The sequence below is a fragment of the Talpa occidentalis genome, unplaced genomic scaffold (assembly GCF_014898055.3).
Source record: "Talpa occidentalis isolate TD23 unplaced genomic scaffold, MPIMG_talOcc4v2.1 talOcc4.14, whole genome shotgun sequence".
In the NCBI taxonomy this organism is placed as follows: Eukaryota; Metazoa; Chordata; class Mammalia; order Eulipotyphla; family Talpidae; genus Talpa; species Talpa occidentalis.
The window spans coordinates 49,181,468-49,200,338 of record NW_023601433.1 but is presented as its reverse complement, the minus strand read 5'-3'; the positions used below and the strand labels follow the sequence as shown (position 1 = coordinate 49,200,338).

At 33.5% G+C, this 18,871-nt stretch overlaps 1 protein-coding gene across 2 annotated transcripts in view; it reads right to left on the bottom strand.

Moving 5' to 3' along the window:
- Positions 1 to 18,871, bottom strand: part of KIF5B (kinesin family member 5B) — a 46,879-nt gene that overhangs the window by 8,050 nt on the left and 19,958 nt on the right. For both annotated transcript variants that reach the window (XM_037510480.2, XM_037510479.2), the window contains exons 9-23: positions 18,661 to 18,765; positions 18,221 to 18,366; positions 17,443 to 17,591; positions 16,794 to 16,987; positions 15,928 to 15,996; positions 14,041 to 14,247; positions 12,280 to 12,423; positions 10,085 to 10,273; positions 9,359 to 9,476; positions 8,760 to 8,821; positions 8,557 to 8,666; positions 1,796 to 1,897; positions 485 to 545; positions 291 to 362; positions 26 to 130 (exon numbers count right to left, since the gene is read on the bottom strand). In XM_037510480.2, coding sequence (XP_037366377.1) covers positions 26 to 130; positions 291 to 362; positions 485 to 545; positions 1,796 to 1,897; positions 8,557 to 8,666; positions 8,760 to 8,821; positions 9,359 to 9,476; positions 10,085 to 10,273; positions 12,280 to 12,423; positions 14,041 to 14,247; positions 15,928 to 15,996; positions 16,794 to 16,987; positions 17,443 to 17,591; positions 18,221 to 18,366; positions 18,661 to 18,765 — 1,833 coding nt within the window. The remainder of the gene's footprint in view (positions 1 to 25; positions 131 to 290; positions 363 to 484; positions 546 to 1,795; positions 1,898 to 8,556; positions 8,667 to 8,759; positions 8,822 to 9,358; positions 9,477 to 10,084; positions 10,274 to 12,279; positions 12,424 to 14,040; positions 14,248 to 15,927; positions 15,997 to 16,793; positions 16,988 to 17,442; positions 17,592 to 18,220; positions 18,367 to 18,660; positions 18,766 to 18,871) is intronic.

Sequence of the window (18,871 nt, the reverse complement as noted above, 5' to 3'; positions counted from 1 at the left end):
ACCCCAAAATAGCCTTTTTAATTACCTGTTTGTGCACTTTAGTGAGCTGTTCAAGATTATTTTCAAGAAAGGAGATTTTCTGTTTTTGAGCAGCACTGCCTCCGGTGTCATCAGAATCAATTTCAGCACTCTAGAGAAGGTTGATAAATACAATGAAAAAATTTAAACATCTAAAAAAACTAAGTTTACACAAAAATTGACAGTAAAAATTTATTATTTCACTTACAGTACAAAGAATTAGAGACAGCAAGCACAATTTATACAATTCCTATCCACTACAGTTGTATTACCTTTTTAACTCTGGTGGCGAGGTCCTGAACAAACAGTTTCCTAAGGTTATGTAAAGTCTGAAGTTCTTTTGCCTAGAATTAAAAATGGCAGTGATTTTGGAATTCAGAGTTCAAATTAGTATAACAAAGTTGAGGGTTGAAGGGGAATCCATTAAATGCTCCCCAATCCTATTGATTTTTCAAGTTTTCCTTACCACTGTCTCTTCCAAACCCTTTAAGTCTTGTCTTGCTTGTTCTCGTCTATCTTGCATAACTCTAAAAAAGTGAAAGAATATACAAAATATATTTTCAACTTTGCATAAAATCCTAGCTTTAAGCAGAAGAGTTAAGTCAAAATTTTTTTATTTGAAAGGATCAATTCTTTTTTTTAAAAAAAGATTTATTTATTTATACAAGCACTGGGTACAGTCAGAAGCGCGGGAGGGTGAGAGAATTCACCAGAGTCAGAGAGGAGCAGAGCAGGCAGACTGATGAAATACACTGCTGAGGGGAGCAGTGGGCGGCAGGAGAGGTCTGCGCACCATGTAGGACCCTCACCCGGTGCCCGGGGATCGAACCGGCGCTGCAGAGGCTGTGGGCAGCTTCGCAACCCAGCGCTCAACCGCTGCGCCACCGGGGAGGCCCAGGATCAATTCTTACATTCAAATAAAAAAATGTTTGCCCATGTATCTTTCAAATAAATGTTGGTCTTAGAAGCTTCATCTGTAATTTATTTATATTTTAGAATATGCCACATATAGCACATTACATATACAGCAAGAGTGCTGAGACTGGTTTTGATGACACTGGAGGTAGCATTTATCCCAAATAATTCTGACTTAACTGGGAATTACAGACACTAAAAATTATCAGAGACTAAGACATTTTACATTAAAATTATTATAAACAAAATTATGGTAAGATTTAGGAAAATCTCTGTAAAATCAACTGAGATGGTCCAGACTGTGTGACCATCCAATAATAACAGTTTATTTACAAAGTGTCTCTCATAAATCCAAGGTATGTGAAAAATTATGATCACAACATTTTACCTGCCCAGATTCTAGAAAACTGGATATATGACTATACTCTGTCAGTAAATTATAAAGAATGTCAAAAACCTGTGCTCAAAGGTAATATTTAATCAATAATATTCATATATATGCAAGCTCAAACTTGACAAAATTTCAATTTTTGTGGCAGATTCTGAAATGTAAATTATTTTAATATCAGGTTTTAGGATTATTTTTGTAATGGAGCTCAAAGTAATAGGGTAGCATAGAAGCAGCAAGCAGGCTCATAAACAAGATTCTGACTCTTGACCAAAAAAGAAATGAAAGACTTTGCTGTCACTAAACTACAAGAATGTATCACAAATGTTTGGGAATAAATCAACTCAGAAGTTTTAAGAAAAATATCATTTAGCAATAAAAAGTAAAGAGTGCATCCAACAGATTTATGAAAATCAATGCCTTCAATCCTGATTTACTTTTAAATTTTAAACCTGAATTACAGCATTTACTTACGTAAGTTCATGTAGTTTTTTGCTCTTTTCTTGATCTACACCTTTCAACTTCTCATGTTCTACTCTCAGACGTTCCTGCTCTAACATCATTTTCTGGTTTTGGCTAAAAAAGGGGAAAAAATGCAATATCAACATCATTATTTTCTGAAAGGCATCATTATGATTTTAGAGGTAGACCTCTAATTTCTAGAAATTCTGTGTTTCATGCATACGGTTATAGAGTAGGGAAAATGTCTTCAAGGTAAACTTGGAAAATGTCTATTAAAATAAACCCTATAATTTCCATTAAATATTTTTGTTATGAATATTAAAAAAAGGAAATGACGGAAATCATCTGGAGTAGACAGGGGTGTTCTTTTATAGTAGTGATTAAAGTTCTTTTTACCAATAGTTACATCAAAAGACCTAAGAAACATCTTTAAAAATTTAACCTTAGGGGATTAGTTCCCCAGCAACCTGTCAGTCCTGGCCCAGCCACCATGGCTACTGGACCCTGGCTCAGGTGTGTTTCTGGGGAAATCTCAGACTCTACAAGTCCCCAGTTGTTTACAACAGTGGGAAGGTGTGCCTACACACAACAGAAGTTCCAACTACAGCAGAGCAAACCAAAAACAAACAAAAGGGAGAAAGAAAATGGTCAAACAAGTCCTTAGGGGAACAATACACCAAAGACAGAGAACAAGAGTCCAGAACCCAATTACAATGACATGGAAGAGCTTCTATTCTTATCAGACACAGAATTCAAAATTGTGAGACTTAAGAAAATCAAAGAATTTGAAGAATACAAAGAAAACTCAACAACAATACAGAGATATACAAGAAAACTCAGTTATGAGGAACACAATCAAGGATTAAGATGGAAACTGAAACTTTAAGAAAAAAACAAACTGGAGGATGTTAAAAGATAATGGAGGAGAAAGCTAAGGAAGTGGAACAGACCAAATGGAAGACTGAATGATGATCTCAAAGACACAAATGAAGAAAGAATCAAGATAGAAAAAAAATGGACAAACTTCAAAATTATGTGACACCAGGAGAAAAAAGAAAGGAAATATAAGAATTAAGGTATCCCAGAAGGAGAGGGAAGGGAACTGAAAATCTATTTCAAGAAATGGAAGAAAACTTCCCAAACTTGCAGAAGAAAATGAACATAAAATACAGGAAGCTAAAAGAACACCAACTTACCTAAATAAAAAGAGACCTAGAACAAGATACACAATAGTAAAACTGCCAAGAGTCCGAGACAGGAAAAATAATGAAGCTAATGAGGGGGAAGAAGCAGATAGTGTATAAAAGAAGCCTGATTAGACTAACATAAGTCTTCTCTGAAGAAACACTATGGGCTACATCAAATTAAAGAGCTTCTGCACAGCAAAAGAGACAATAACAAAAACAAAGAGAAACCCCACCAACTGGGAGAACATTTTTGCATCCAACACTAATGATAAAGGACTGATCACAAAAATCTGCAAAGAGCTGATGAGACTCAACAACAACAAAGAAAATAATCGAGTCAAAAAATGGGCAGAAGAGCTAAAAAGAAACTTCTCTGAAGAGGAAATGCAAATGGCCAACAGGCATATGAAAAAATGTTCAACATCACTTGTCATCAGGGAAATGCAAATCAAAACTACCATGAGATACCATCTTACACCAGTGAGAATGGCACATATTAAAAAAACTAGCAACAACAAATGTTGGCGAGGGTGTGGAGAAAAAGGAACTCTTCTGCACTGTTGGTAGGAGTGCAAACTGGTCCAACCACTGTGGAGAGCTGTGTGGAGATTTCTGGACCTACTAAACATAGAGCTTCCATATGATCCAGCAATTCCACTCCTAGGTATTTACCCAAAGGACACAGAAACATCAATTCCAAAGAACACCTGCACCCCTATGTTTATAGCAGCACTGTTTACAATAGCTAAGCTTTGGAAACAACCCAAATGCCCAAAAATAGATGACTGGATCAAGAAGATGTGGGACATCTATACCATGGAATATTACTCAGCATTCAAAAAAGATAAGCACATGCAATTTGCAGCAACATGGATGGCGCTGGAAGGGATCATGCTCAGCGAAATAAGCCAAAAAGAAAAAGAAAAATACCGGATGGTCTCACTCATAGCAGGAATCTAGAAAACTTAAATAAGGGACCAGGAAAACGAATAACTATAAGAAAGTGAAAATCAAAATCAACAAAAAACTACGAACCAGAGACACTTTTAGGGGGGCGGGGGTGGGAGGGGAGGGATTGGGGTCAGAATGGGGGGGCTGCAATTGTATGGGGAATATAAAAATGAAATTTATTATTAAAAAAAATAAAATTCATTTTGATTGATAAATATTTAATTAATTGTTGAAAGCAAAATAGTAAATCTAAAAATCAATTATACAAAATAAAATCTACACTATTTATTTTGAAACTAAGGATCTTAGTATAATTAAAATGTATTCATGTTTTTATTGTTCAAAAAAAAAAAAAAAAAAGAAACACTATGGGCAAGAAGAGAAAAGCACTGACATATTCGACACAGAGGTAACTAACTAGTTAGATCAGAAACAGAATTCAACCATCTTGCTCCTTCTAGGAAATGCACCTAAGTTTAAAGAATAAAGACCGAAAGTAAAGGGTTGGAAAACAATTCTACAAGCAAATGGCACCCAAAGGAAGGCAGGAACCACCATAATTGGACTTTCTGCTAAAAAAAAGTAACAAGAGACAGGGATGGATGCTATATAATAATTAAGGGAGAAATACATCAAGACATAACTTTCAATATTTACTAAGAAAGGAACATAAAAATTCATCAGACAATTACTACTAAATCTGAAAACAGACAATGTGTGGTTGGAGACTACAATACCTTACTCTCACCAATAAGAAAAGAAAGAAAATCAATAAGAAAATAATTAAAGACACAATTGCCCTAAACAAAGAAATAGACCAAATAGGTTTAACAGACATAAATAGGCACTACACCCTTAACAAGCCAAATACATATTTTTCTCAAGTGCATGTGAATCATTCTCCAGGACTGACCACATACTGAGTTATAGAACAAATATCAACAATTTTATGAAGGCTGAACTCACAGCAAGCATCTTCTCTGATTATACAGGTATTAAACAAGAACTCAACTACAAAAAGCAAGCAAGGAAATTCTCTAATACATGGAGACTCAACAACCCATTACTACTGAAAGACCAATGGGGCCAGTGAAGAAATCTACGAATTTAAAAAAAAACAACCTTGAGACAAATGAAGAGAACAAAACCTTCCAGACCACAGCAAAAGCAGTACTAAGATGGATATACATAGCAATATAGGCCCACATTTAAAAACAATGAGCCCAAGGAAACAATCTAATCTCTCATCTCAAGGACTAGGAAAACAAAAACTCAGAAATCAGAAGGAAGGGAGCAATAAAAATTAGAGGAGAAATGCAAGAAATAAAATTTTTTAAAAATCCAAAAGCACAATGAAACCAAAAACTGGTTCTTTGGAAGAAAAAAAAAGACAAATTTCTAGCTAGATTCACAAAGAAAAAAGGAAAAAATCCATGCAAATAGGATAAAAAAATGAAAGTAGAGAAGTACAACAGATATGGCCGTAATCCAAAGGATAAGAGATAACTATGAACATTTCTATGCAAACAATTTCAACAATCTAGAGGAGTTGGACAAATTCTTAGAATTACAAAATCATTCAAAACTGAAAAGGGAATAAACAGAATACCTGAAAAAACCAATTCCAAGCAAGGAAATTGAAATGGTAATCAAAACTCTCCCCCAAAACCCAAAGTCCAAGACCAGATAGGGATTATAGGCAAATTCTACCAAACACTCAAAGATGAACTAATACCTATCCTGCTCAATCTCTTTCAATATTGAAGATAAGGAATACTTACCAAACACATTTTATGAGGTCATCATCACTCTAATACCAAAACCAAACAAAGAAAACACACAAAAAAAAGAACTAAAGACCAATTTCCCTAGTGAATGTAGATGCAAAAATCCTCAATAAAATCTTAGCATACTGAATACTAATAATACAAGAATTATATTAATGTGGGATTTATACCAGGGATATAAGGATGGGTCAACATTCAAAAGTCAATCAACATAATTCACCACATCAACAAAATATAACCATCAAAAAACAGCAACAGATACCAAGAGTATTTGAAAAACTTTCAACATCCATTTATGATGAAAAGCCTTCAAAAACCTGGGATAAATGGGACATATATTAATAAAAGTCACATATAATAAACCTACAACCAGCATCATTCTTAATGGTGATATACTGAGAGCCTTTAGACTAAGATCTGCTAAGTATGCCTGCTCTCAACAACTATATAACATTGAAGTTCTAGCTAGAGCAATTAGGCAAGATATAAAAAGAATTCAAATTTAGAAAGAAGTAAAGCTATCATTATTTGCAGATGACAGGATAATATAGAGAGCCCTAAAAAATCCACAGAAAAACTAATTACAATAATGAACTAGTTCAGTAAAATGGCAGGCTACCAAAAAAAAAAAAACCCCACACAAAAATCCGTTGTCTTCCTATATGTAAACAATGGGCTACAAGAGTTAGAAATTAAGCAAACCATCTCATTTATAATCATATCAGGAAAAAAAAGGATATCCTGGAGTAACCTAACAAAGGAGGTGAAGGACTATACAAGGAAAACTTTAAAATGTTGATAATGGAAACAGAAGACAAAGAAATGGAGACAGCCCTTGCTCATAGATCAGAAGACTAAAAGTCAAAATGGCCATCTTATTCAAAGCAATCTATAGATTGAATTAATATAGTAATAAAAATTTTAATGGTGGGCCCTCCCTGGTGGCATAAGGGGTTGAGTCTTGGTGCCATGAAACTTATTGGCAGCCACTTAAATATGAGTTATATGGCCAGGGAGTGAACCCAAATGGTGCAGCAGACCTCTCCTGTCTAGCCCATTGCTTCCGTCAGCAGTGTATTTCAGTCAATCCACCTGTTCTGCTCCCCACTCTGTCACTGGTGAATCCTCTCATCCCCCCACAGCTCTTGTATGCATAAATAAATGAAGTAAATCTTTAAAAAAATTTAATGTTATTCTTCAAAGAAACAGAACAAGTATTACTGAAAGCTATAATAATTAAAACAGCATGGTACTGGAACAAAAACAGGCACAAAGACCAATGGAATACAGCTGAGAAATAAATCCACACACACATTGACAGCTAATGTGATAAAGGAGGAAAGAATATACACTGGAACAAGGAAAACCTCCTCAATAAATGATTTTGGAAAAGTTGGAATACCATAAGCAAAAGAATGAAACTAGACCACTACATCACACCATCTACAAAAATCAACACAAAAGGGATAAAATACTTGGATATAAGACCTAAAACCATAAAACATACAGGAGAAAACATAGGCAAAATGCTCCAAGACATAAACTTCAAACATATCTTCATAGATTTATCCCCAGTAGTAAGGAAAACAGAAGAGACTATAAACAATTGGGACTACACTAAACTAAAAAGCTTCTGCACAGCAAGAGAATGTAACTGAAACAAAGAGACACTGCACAGGATAAAATATTTGCATAGCATACTTCTGACAGGGGGCTGATATCGAAGATTTACAAAGAACTTAACAAAAAGAAAATAAAAAACCCAAACAAAAAATGGGCAGATGAACTAAATACACATTTCTCCAAAGAAAATAGACAGGCCAACAAGCATATAAATAAGTGCTCATCATCACTTATGAGAAAAATGCAAATCAAAACAAAAATGAGATACTACCTCACACTAGTGAGAATGGCCCATATCAAAAAGATCAGAAACAACAAATGCTGGTGAAGGTCTGGAGAAAAGGAACCCTCTTACACTTTTGTTGTTGGGAATGTAGACTAGTCCAGACCCTATAGAAAGCAGTAAAGAAATTTCTCAAAACACTAAAACTGGATTTGCCATATTGACTCAGCAATTCCACTCCTAGGTATCTATCCAAAAAACACAGAAAACTCTACTTTGAAAGGAAATGTGCACTTCTATGTTTATAGCAAAACTACTTACAATAGCAAAGACAGGGAAACAACCTAAAGGCCCCCCAAAAGGTAAGTAAATAAAAAACATGTGGCATAAATACACAATTTACATATACACAATGGAATATTACTCAGCAATTAAAAAGATACCCACACCATTAGCAACAACATGGATGGAGCTGAAAGGGATTATACCAAGTGAAATAAGTCAGAAGGAGAAAGACAATTACTTCATGGTGTCACTGATGCATTATACAGAAAAACCAAACAAAGGATCAGACAAAGACAAACTTTAAAACCAACATTTGAAAACTAACCAATGACTTTGACTTTCAGAGGGATAAGGGGAGCGAGAGGGATGAAAACAAGGGAATGTAGCAGATAGAATTCAATGAACTGTGGTGAAGGAGTATGGGTGCTTTGGTAGAGGGAAGGTTACAGTGACTATACCTGTGTGTGAAATCCTATATGGTCAAAACACTACCCAAGGATGTAAAATAATGGTATTTCAAATACAATTAAAAAAAATTTAACTTGAAATTTAGATGAATATTCACAAATAAACTTATTTTTCACATCAAATATTATAATTTTAATGAAAAACACAGGCTTATAATATAGCTACATTGTCATCCTAAACATATTATTTCTTTCCTTTTGCCTAAGTAGTCATCTTTCTTAGTTTCTAAAATCTTAAATATATGCTTACTCTTGAAGATCAGTGATAAGTTTTTCTTTTGCTTCAACTTCATCTCTCAAACTGCTAATTTGTTTTTGATGAGTTTCTCGGTGACTCTGAATCTGTTGTTCAACAGCTTGCTAAAATTATTGAAGGAAGATGTTATGTTAGACCATTCAATATTAATAAAGATGGATTACCACCATTGAAATTTAATGTTACTGCAAACTTACCTTAACTTCATTTGCAGTCTGAACCTTATTTAAGTGCTCTTTTTCCATTTCATGAACTTTCTCTGTGGGTATGAAGAGGAAACAAAAGAAGAAATAAATCACTAAATTCTTCATATAAACCAAGAAGCAAATGGGTTTTGTATGGGTATATATTCGGGTTTTATATGGGGATACAGTCCTTAGCAGTACTTGACTTTAAATTATCCAAGTGCCATGTAGTAAATCTTGCCCTCAAATACAATGACAACTGACTAAGTACTCTTGGTTATGATATGTTTTGACATCATGATTCCCATAATTTATGTGCCTATCTCTGAAAACAGACGGGGAAGGGCACATTAGAGAAATAAGATAGCATTCCATATTCTCCATGTCAAGATTTACACACACACACACACCCTTAATTATTTTATGGGAAATTCTCAGATTGGGCACTTTCTTATTCAAACATATTCAAAAGTATGTTTCAAACTTACACAAAAACATTATTTGCTTCCTGTTCCTACCATTTGCAAACAGTGTAAGTTAACTATAATTATACTAAAGTTAAGAAAAAATTAACTCAAGGATATAACTCAGAAATAACTGGAAGCTAATACCTTGTGCTCGAAGCTGGACTAATTCTTCACCAAGGGAGTCAACAGATTCTTCCAACTGCCTTTTCTTTTGTTCCACATTTTGAAGGTATTCAGTCAATGATTTGATTTTGGCTTCATGCTTTTGGGGAAAATACATTAACATGAAAGTGGGAAAAAACCCTCACCCACACAATTTGTTGCTACTAAGTATATTTTAAAGTTTTATGGATATATCTAAATGTACAATACATTTAAGGGAAATGAAATATTCAGGGGCCAGATTTATAATAAAGAATTTAATAAATGAAAGGGTCATCTGTGCTGTTTATTACATGTGCAAACTAAGGTACCGAAGGCTAAAATATGAGATAACCTAGTCTTATTGTTACATCCATCTGATGCTACCTTCTACCCTTCATCTGTAATTCTCATCTTGGTGAATGGCTTCAACCATTCAATTTCCAAAGCCAGAAAATTATATCTGCAGTTTTCTCCAGCCTAGAATTCTAGATTCTTTAATGGTCACATCAGTCATATCTTTCAAATATACTTCAGTATTTACCATACATGTAACGCAGCTTAATCATTCTATTATTATAGTAAAGTAAGACTAGAGAAAACGGAACGAATTAACCTCCCATTTTGGTTTCCAAAATAACCTAAGGAATTGATTTTTCTTAAAACTTTAACATCGAATAAAATGTATATACAACCAGCCAAAAAATGAAGAAACTTCGTAAAACATACTTGAGAGATACGAAGCTGGCATGCTGCTAATTCCTTTTCATTTTCTTCCATTTTTTTGTTGCTCTCAGTCTGTGTACCTTCTAATTGTTTGCAGCGTTTTACCAGTGTTTTTACTTCTGATTTCATTTTGCTAATGTACAGTCTTGCAACAGTAAACTCTTCATCTATCATGCCAGTTCCTTCAGGCTGCTGTGAGAAGAAGCAAAATAAAAAACTGAAGACAAAAATCCCAGTGTATTTCCCAATTAGACTCTAAGGATCTTTAGATGGCATGGAAAGAATGACTTTTAAGTCACTTTATACTCCTTAAATATCATGTAGTCACTGAATTTTAAGTACAATATTCAGTGTCAAAAGTAAATAGAACTTGAGAAGAAAAAAAAACAAAACCACTATTTTTTATACAGAGGTCATGCTTGTTCGAAAAAAATAAAAAAATAAATACTGTATAACACTGGAGTATACAAGATAAACACACAAGAGGCAATAACTTTCCTATACAACAGCAACAAACAAGTGGAATTTGAAATTAAAAAGACACAATGCAACCTAGCACCATAAAAATCAAGTATTTTGGTATAAATGTAACATGACACGTGCAAGATGTATACAAGATAATTAGAAAACACCGAGGTAAGAAATAAAAGGAAGAACTAAAATGAAATATTCCAAGTTCATGGATAGGGAGATTGAATATAGTTAAGATGTCACTTCTTCCCAGTTTGATCTACAGATTTGATATAATCTCAACCAAAACCCCAGCAATTATTTTGTGGACAATTTGTCAGACAAACTGATTCTAAAAATTTATATGAAAGGTAAAAGATCTAGCATAGCCAACACAATACTAAAGAACAAAGTCCAAGGACCATCACTAACCAACTTCAATATTTACTCTAAGACAGTAATTAACGACGGTGTAGTAGTGGCAAAAGAACATTCAAGTAAGTCATTAAAACAGAAAAGAGCCCAGAGGAGTACTGCATAATTATATTCAAGTGATCTCTGACAAAGGGTCAAACTTAAGGAAATGTAGATAGGTTCTTCAACAAATCATGCTGGAACAAAAGTGGTCCCTTCACATGTAAACCAGTAATTCTGATAGACTTTCTACCTTTCAGAAAAACTAAATCCAAGTGGATCACAGACCTCCATGAAAACATAAAACTAAAAAACTTACAGGAGCTAATACAGAAGAAAATATGTTATTCAATCTAGGATAACATGTCACCTAATCTAGTTGACCTTGTGCTTGGTGTTTTCAAATAGAATGCCAAAAATACAACCCTTGAAAGAAAAAATTGTAAGTTGAACTTTGTCAAAATTAAAAATTTCTGCTCTGCAAAGATGTTATGAGAATGAAAAAGTAAACTACAGACTGGGCAAAATATTTTCAAAAGACATAGCTGATAAAGAGTTGGTAAATGGTAAATCCAAGGTTAATATTCTACTTTGTTTGAAATATTTCATAATGAAATTTTATTTTATTTTATTTTTTTTTAAAGATTTTCTTTTTTTTTTTTAAATTTATTTATTTTTTATTTATTTATACAAGTACTGAGTACAGTCAGAAGCGCGGGAGGGTGAGAGAATTCACCAGAGCCAGAGCGGGGAGCAGAGCAGGCAGAAGGACCGAAGTACACTGCTGAGGGGAGCAGCGGGCGGCTGGAGAGGTCTGCGCGCCATGTGGGACCCTCCTCCGGTGGCCGGGGAGCAGCCGGGGATCGAACCGGCGCTGCAGAGGCTGAGGGCAGCTTCGCAACCCAGTGCTCAACCGCTGCGCCACCGGGGAGGCCCTCATAATGAAATTTTAAAAGAATGAATTAGCAGAGCTCATCTTTTACCTTTTCAAACATTTAAAGCAACCACAGCCAATCTTCAACCAAACTAATCTTCACTATTGTTCCAGTTATAAACTTTTATGTATAGTAATTCATTAACGCAATTGCTAAATAAATTGTAAAAGGACAGAACAAGCCATGGGGTCTAAATACATGCTATTTACTGACTATACATACTTGAAGGTCCCTTATTTCTTTCTCTTTTATCTATTTACAATGAAGTTAAAACATGTACTACATATGGCTGTTGCAGAGATGAGAGTATATGAAAAGAGCTTTATAAAAAACCAGAACTAAACAAAAGTATGAGTTTTGTACAAATAATTATACTTAATATTTGATTATAACATTTACCTTCACATCATTATTTCCTACTGCAATTCCTATTTCTGCAAGGTCTTTCAGTAAAGATGCCATCATCTCAGCTGCTCGTTTTTTCTGGTGGTTGGTCATTTCCTTAAGCTTCTGAAGCTCAGCATCTATACTTGCTAAAGTTGCCTAAGAGAACCAAAAACAAAAAGCAAAGTTAAGTCTATTAAATAAAAGATGAATTCAAATATTCACAGGTATTTCAAGTTTTTACCCAGTACTCACAAATCCATTATTTTTCTAATTTCATTTACTTGAACTAGCTACTGAGTGGACTAGCAATTATTATGAGTTAATGATGAGTTTAAATATTGTAATTATAAAGTTCCAATAGTTGGTTACTAATAACAAAGTCACCACAATTTTGAAAACTCAAATCCAATAAACTATTTATTATGGCACAAATCAGATCCTGTATTTGAATACAATTTTTAGACACTATCTTTTAGTAAAGATTTTTTTGGTCATTTCTTTAACTTTCTGAGTATCAGTAAAGTGTGTTCACCCAGTTTAATATATAATACCAGCAATCTTTCAAATCTCAAATGTAATATGCTTCTACCATAAATGACTAGTTAGACATTTTCTCTATGAAAATGTAATACTGTAAGCATATAAACACATATGGAACACTGAGGGTTTCTAATTCCTATTATCAATATAGTGCTGATAGATTTCAGCTTCAAAACTGGAGCACAGAAACAACTGTCTTAAAAACCAAAATGAGTGACAAAGTACCAACTGAAAGCTTGAAGAGTATAAGAAACTCCTAATGTTCTTCCAATCATCTAATAGGCCTGCTAATAATGCAGCTTGTTATGCGTTATAAAGATGTCTTGATCTCTATGATATTAAGTCATAACTTCAAGCTAAATTTGGAAATTGGAAAAGGGAAAATTAACTTTTCATTAGGGCACAAAATCTTCTTAAAATGCTATTTTATCTATTTTTATTAAATAGGTGAACACTGAAATAAGCACTGAGCATTGATCCCGAGTCCAGCTACAGATACTGAATTCTAAACAAGAAGTAAGTAAAAACAGGATGATGCTGAATGCATCAGTAAAAATCAGTTTTGTACTATTTCTGGCATCATCTTTGAAAGATGGCTATCCCTCCTTGTAACCATGACAGAAAACTTGTAACAAACAGAAACCCTCATTTACTGAGGAATCACAAGAAAGATCCTACTACACTGTTTAGGTATCATTCCAGGTACTGGGAATAAAACAGAACAAAATATAAGTTATATGAATGTACATACCCATATGATTTTCTCTATTTTTATGTGCACATTTCTTAATCTGTACTTTGAATAACCACTAAAAACTTTACTGAGCAGCTAGAATCTAATTTTTCCCTTTAAAGTTATAATAGGGCCTCCCCTGGTGGCACAGTGGTTGAGCGCTGGGCTGCAAGGCTGCCTGCAGCCTCTGTAGCACCGGTTCATTCCCCGGCTGCCGGCGAGGGTCCCACAAAAAAAAAAAAAAAAAGTTATAATAATATGAGGAATAGCCAACATGTCTTAAAACAGCATTTTATTACATAATAGATCTTTAAGATCTAAAAAGATAACCCTCCACCCTCTACCTCTAAGGCTTCATATGTAGGAGGAAATGAAGTTGAGACTTGAACTCTTGAACAACTATTATCAATTTTACATTTATATAGCAATCAGCAGCTTGGGTAATTTTTCAATTATGAATACTTGTATTAAAGAATTAAGAAAACAAAACTATATCTTACTGATTTCTGATTCAGTTCATCACTAAGCAATTCATATTCTTTAGTTTTGTCTTCAACTTCCTGAGACTTCTGATCATAATTGACAGCAAGTTCCTCTAAGGCTTGTAAAACTTCTTTTACTTCTTCTTTAGAAGCATCATTTTCTGCTTGAAGGCGATTCAGCTCAGCTTGCATATTATCTTGATCCCTTCTGGTAGATGCCAGAAGCTACATGAAAAAGTAGAGTTACTAAACTTTTACCAAAAGTACACAGGTTAAAAAAAATGTATTTGTCCCACATTGTTAAGTACAAAGGGAGTGAAAAGTAGACATTCGTTAAGTGTGGCAACATTCATTCAATAGATTTACTCAATGTCTAATATGTACAAGTGAGACTAAAAATGTGGGAGACCGGAAGGAAATCCAATACCGTGCCCATGAAAAGCTTAGTAGAAGAAAAGACATGTATGTAATTAAAAGTAATACAAGAAAGAATGTGAGAGCTAAAGAGGAGGGACAAGAAAACAGATAAAATGCTTGGTAAGTATTTGAAAAGAGGGGATATTTCTGTAGGGTATTCATGAAGAATGTGGCGGCAACAGGAAGATTTTAGTCATGTGGAAATCAGTGTAAAAGAAAGAAAAAGGTGTAATGGATTCAGGAACAGTGTGCATAGAAAAAAGATATTAGTAAACGTCTATAAGATTTGCTCAAAAGTTCTGTTTCCTGGGCAACAAGGGATGGCATCTAACCTGTGCCTCAGTAAAATCTGGAATCAGCATATAAAATTGAACATGAGACTACTTGGCAGGATATTACCATCCAAGATCAGTGGCTTTTAGTTGAGGCATTTGAAAACTTTTGTGATTAATAATAAAGAAGCAGAATACTAATGTAACTTAGAAGTAGGGGTTAGAGGTATAGCTCAGGGGTAGAGCATTTGACTGCAGAGGTACTAACTAATAAGACAAAATATAATGAACAATCATGCACATCACTAGTGCTCCCTTGAGAAACAATGCTATAGTTAAATATAAAAATGATCTGATCAGGATCTGTTTGACAGATGGTGGCTCTCTCATTGAAGTTGTACAGTCTTGGCCACCCAACACCTACAGCAAACCTTAAGTTAAGAACATTTAAGAGATATCATCATGCTGTGCCAAGTGAAGTAAAATGAGAGTTGAAATTAAGTGACAAATCAGAGAAGAGAAATTTAGAAGAACTAAGATGAAAATATAGATGACAGACATGAATAAATTAGATGAAGACAGAAATGGTGAAGTAAAAAATAATTTCATTAATATTTTATTCTCACAATGAGTCTTACGTAAAATTATGCAATTATCAACAACAAAGTCAATGGGATTCAAAAATATTCTTTAATAGTCCCTTTATAACCTGTATTTCTGTTGAAGTGAATGAGCAAGAATAAAACATTTTTACATTTCTTCCTTCATTTTGTGTGTAAATACTTTCACTGAGAGGAAGTATTATAGTGACTTCAGTCTAATAAGTCTTTCTCAAGGATCAGTAAGAAGTCTTGAGAAAAATTAAACAAAACTACTATAATTCAAAGGCAGCAAAGTAGAAGACAGTTAAAGAAAATCAAATAATGTTTTTAAAGAACTGTTTTATATTTAAAAAATAAATACCACAAAAAGTTCTACCTTCCAGTTAGAACTCAAACTGAAAGCAAAAACCCTTAAGAAGTCAACCTTTGCTTCAATCCTATTATGTAGAGATCTCAACAGGGTATCTAGATTGAAACATGCACATATTCAAAAGAATTTAAAATGTACTACTAGTATATTCTGAGTTCTGTAGATTTTCTCATCTTTTATGTTTAAAGGATAATTACAAGCTACGAAGTTTTTCTGGAAGCAATATTGAGGGCATTCAGCTTACCTCTTCCTGATCTAACATTTGTGTCTTCAATTTCTCTACCAGCTGACTCTGTTGATTAATTTCTTCATCCTAGAATTTTAAAGAAACAAATTGAGAGTAACGCAAAACCTGGTTTCAACTGTTTTCTAAAACAAATTTTAAGATGAAATATTTCAAAACCATTTCTCCAAATTCAAAGTTTGTTTTAAACTCAATAATTCTGACTGGATGGAATTACAAGAAGAGGAGCTTATGTTTATGAAAGCTATTCATTAAACAACTTAATGAATGTTAAAATTAACATGTTTAAAGATGCTACTGAAAATAATATCCATGCATCCACTTTGAACCTGCCCTCTGGTTAAAAGTATGCAAAACATACCACCTAAAATTCAAACAAAAACAGAACTAGAATCATGTTCTTAGTTTCTTTATATTCTTATTTCCCTTCCTCTTTTCATAATTTGCTATTTTTTATAATACTAAATGATATAATTAAAACAGGAAAATATTTCCATTTTATTTTGTTTCCTCTAATCTCTTATACGAGCTTTCTTTACAGTCCTCCAAGCCCTGATTCTAAGAGGTCATTTTGCTAAGGTTCTCAAATGATCTAATGACTCATTTCCTTTAGGAATTTTCTTTAAGTTTAAAAAGTGGGGGGGTAGGGTGGGGGGGGGGGGAGAAAGCTATGCTTCATACATAGGTTTCTACAAAGAAACCGAAATTATGATACCATATCTTCTGTTAATACAGTGATTTTTAAAAGGCTAACAGATTTCAAAGAAAATGTACATAGGCAATGAGGACACCCTAGTATTAAAATTAGAAAATAAAAACACCCATGTTAATATTTCAAAATGAAAGAGAATATGACCAATATTTACTTTGTCATCAAGTTGTTTGTACAATTTAGCAATTTCCTCTTCACACTTTCTTCTTTCAGCATCAGTAAAGTTTCCAGTAACTCCAATTGTAGCTGCTGGTTTATCATTGGTAACAGTAATATCTTTATCCACTGCAAAAGCTTCCAAGTTGGCTTTCTCTTTGTCAAACTGTTCATCAATAGGCACTGTCTCCCCTAAAATAACAGAATGAATAATAATTTCAGAAAAAAAAAAAACAAAAAAACAAAACAGAATCATTAATAATCAAGAGTATTACTAACTTCAATTTTATTCTCTTTCAGGAGTTCTTACTTTCTTATCCCTGAGAATTGAAACATTTGAATAATCTTTGACTCTTCCCATCACCTAAATTCAGTCATCAAATTTTATAATTTTTGCTGCTTTCATCCTGATCTAGACACTTTGCCATCTTGTGACTTCTATAGCTTCCCAGTTGTCCTCTGTGCCATATTTATTATTTCAGGTAAATTCAGAATTTAAGGTAAAAGACTTTATTTCTATATGATGATCCCAAATGTTTAAAAAGTAGAAATGGATATACTTTGTAACTTTCATTTATAGTCTTATCAGATTTGATAGTTGAGTTGTTATTCAACAATCTCAAAATGACATATCCTTCAATAATTACCATTACGCCATCTGTTGAGTTCATTTTCAAGCCACTGAATAGTGTTCCGCAAGGTCTTATTTTTTTCTTTTTCTCTTTCATACTTCTTTTTCCACTGTTCTGCAGTTAACTCAACATTGACACAAACTGTATTCTTAATTGTTTTGGCCCTAAGAGAGTAATTGGGGGAAAAAAGGAATGTGACTAAAATTGCTTAACTTATTTTTGTCCATTATATCTTTGACTAATTACTGAGATTTGCAATTAGAATAGTACATATTCGCAATCCAACCAAATTTGGGTTAGCCTAACATCTGCAAATAGCTTTTTAAAAAAAGTAAATCAAAAACTTGATGAGAACAAAGAACGATGGCCTACATTTCCAATTCGTTTGTAAGGTTGAATTAGAAATTATTGTTGATCAAGTCATCCTTACTGATTTTCCTAAGGTAAACATTCATGTAGATTATCTGAACCTATTGCATAGGCCAACAGGTTTAAAACAGGATTATATTTGTAATCTGTCAGGCTTTTACTTTACTAATTCAAAGGCTTATTTCTTTTAATGCTGAATTAAAATTTCTAATATACAAAAGTTAATATGTGACTTTAACATGTACTAAAACTTAATTCACACAAAAAAAATGAACCTTGCTTGTATCATGTGTCTCAATTTAAAAAGTTGTAACTAGCACATACTAACAAATGCACTGATTTCACTAGTTATCTGACATTTTCCTAGATTTAACAAAGTATATATATATATCTACACTTAGATTTTATTTTCTTTCCAACAAACCTTTGGCCAAACAGCAGTGTAGATTTTGTTTCAGATTCATTGTATGATGATGGAGAGCAGCAAATTACAATAGTGGTTCTACAGTTGCCACCTAATGAATCTTGAAGGATTCTTGTCATTTTACTATCTCGATATGGAACATACGTCTACATTCAAAAACAAACAAAAAAAAAGACGACTAATGGGTTTCAATGTAACAAAATTTGTTAAATGTTACTTTAAACAAACTGAGATTTAATAAATAAATCACGGATATAAAGTTGTTTTAGCTAGGAACTAGGATATAAATACCAAAAAATAAACGCAAAAAAACAAGTAATTCACACATATTGACTCCAAGACAGTCAATCTTTTACTCAGTGACTCACACATACATACACATCTGTTTAAGTAGCTCTCCATATAAGTACATCAGGAAAATAGAAGACATGTATACTCACACTACCCTCAGCCAAGGCAGATATTACATTCCCAAGGGCAGAGAGTGATTTGTTGATGTTCTTAGCTTCATCTAGCACAGCACCTTCAGCTCCAGTTTTACTAACCTATGTAAGATTTCAAAGGAATGAATAAGTTTTATCCTTTTTTTTTTTTTTTAGAAAATTTCTCAAAAGTTTATTATTCTTTGAATAGATATACATGAAGGTAAGT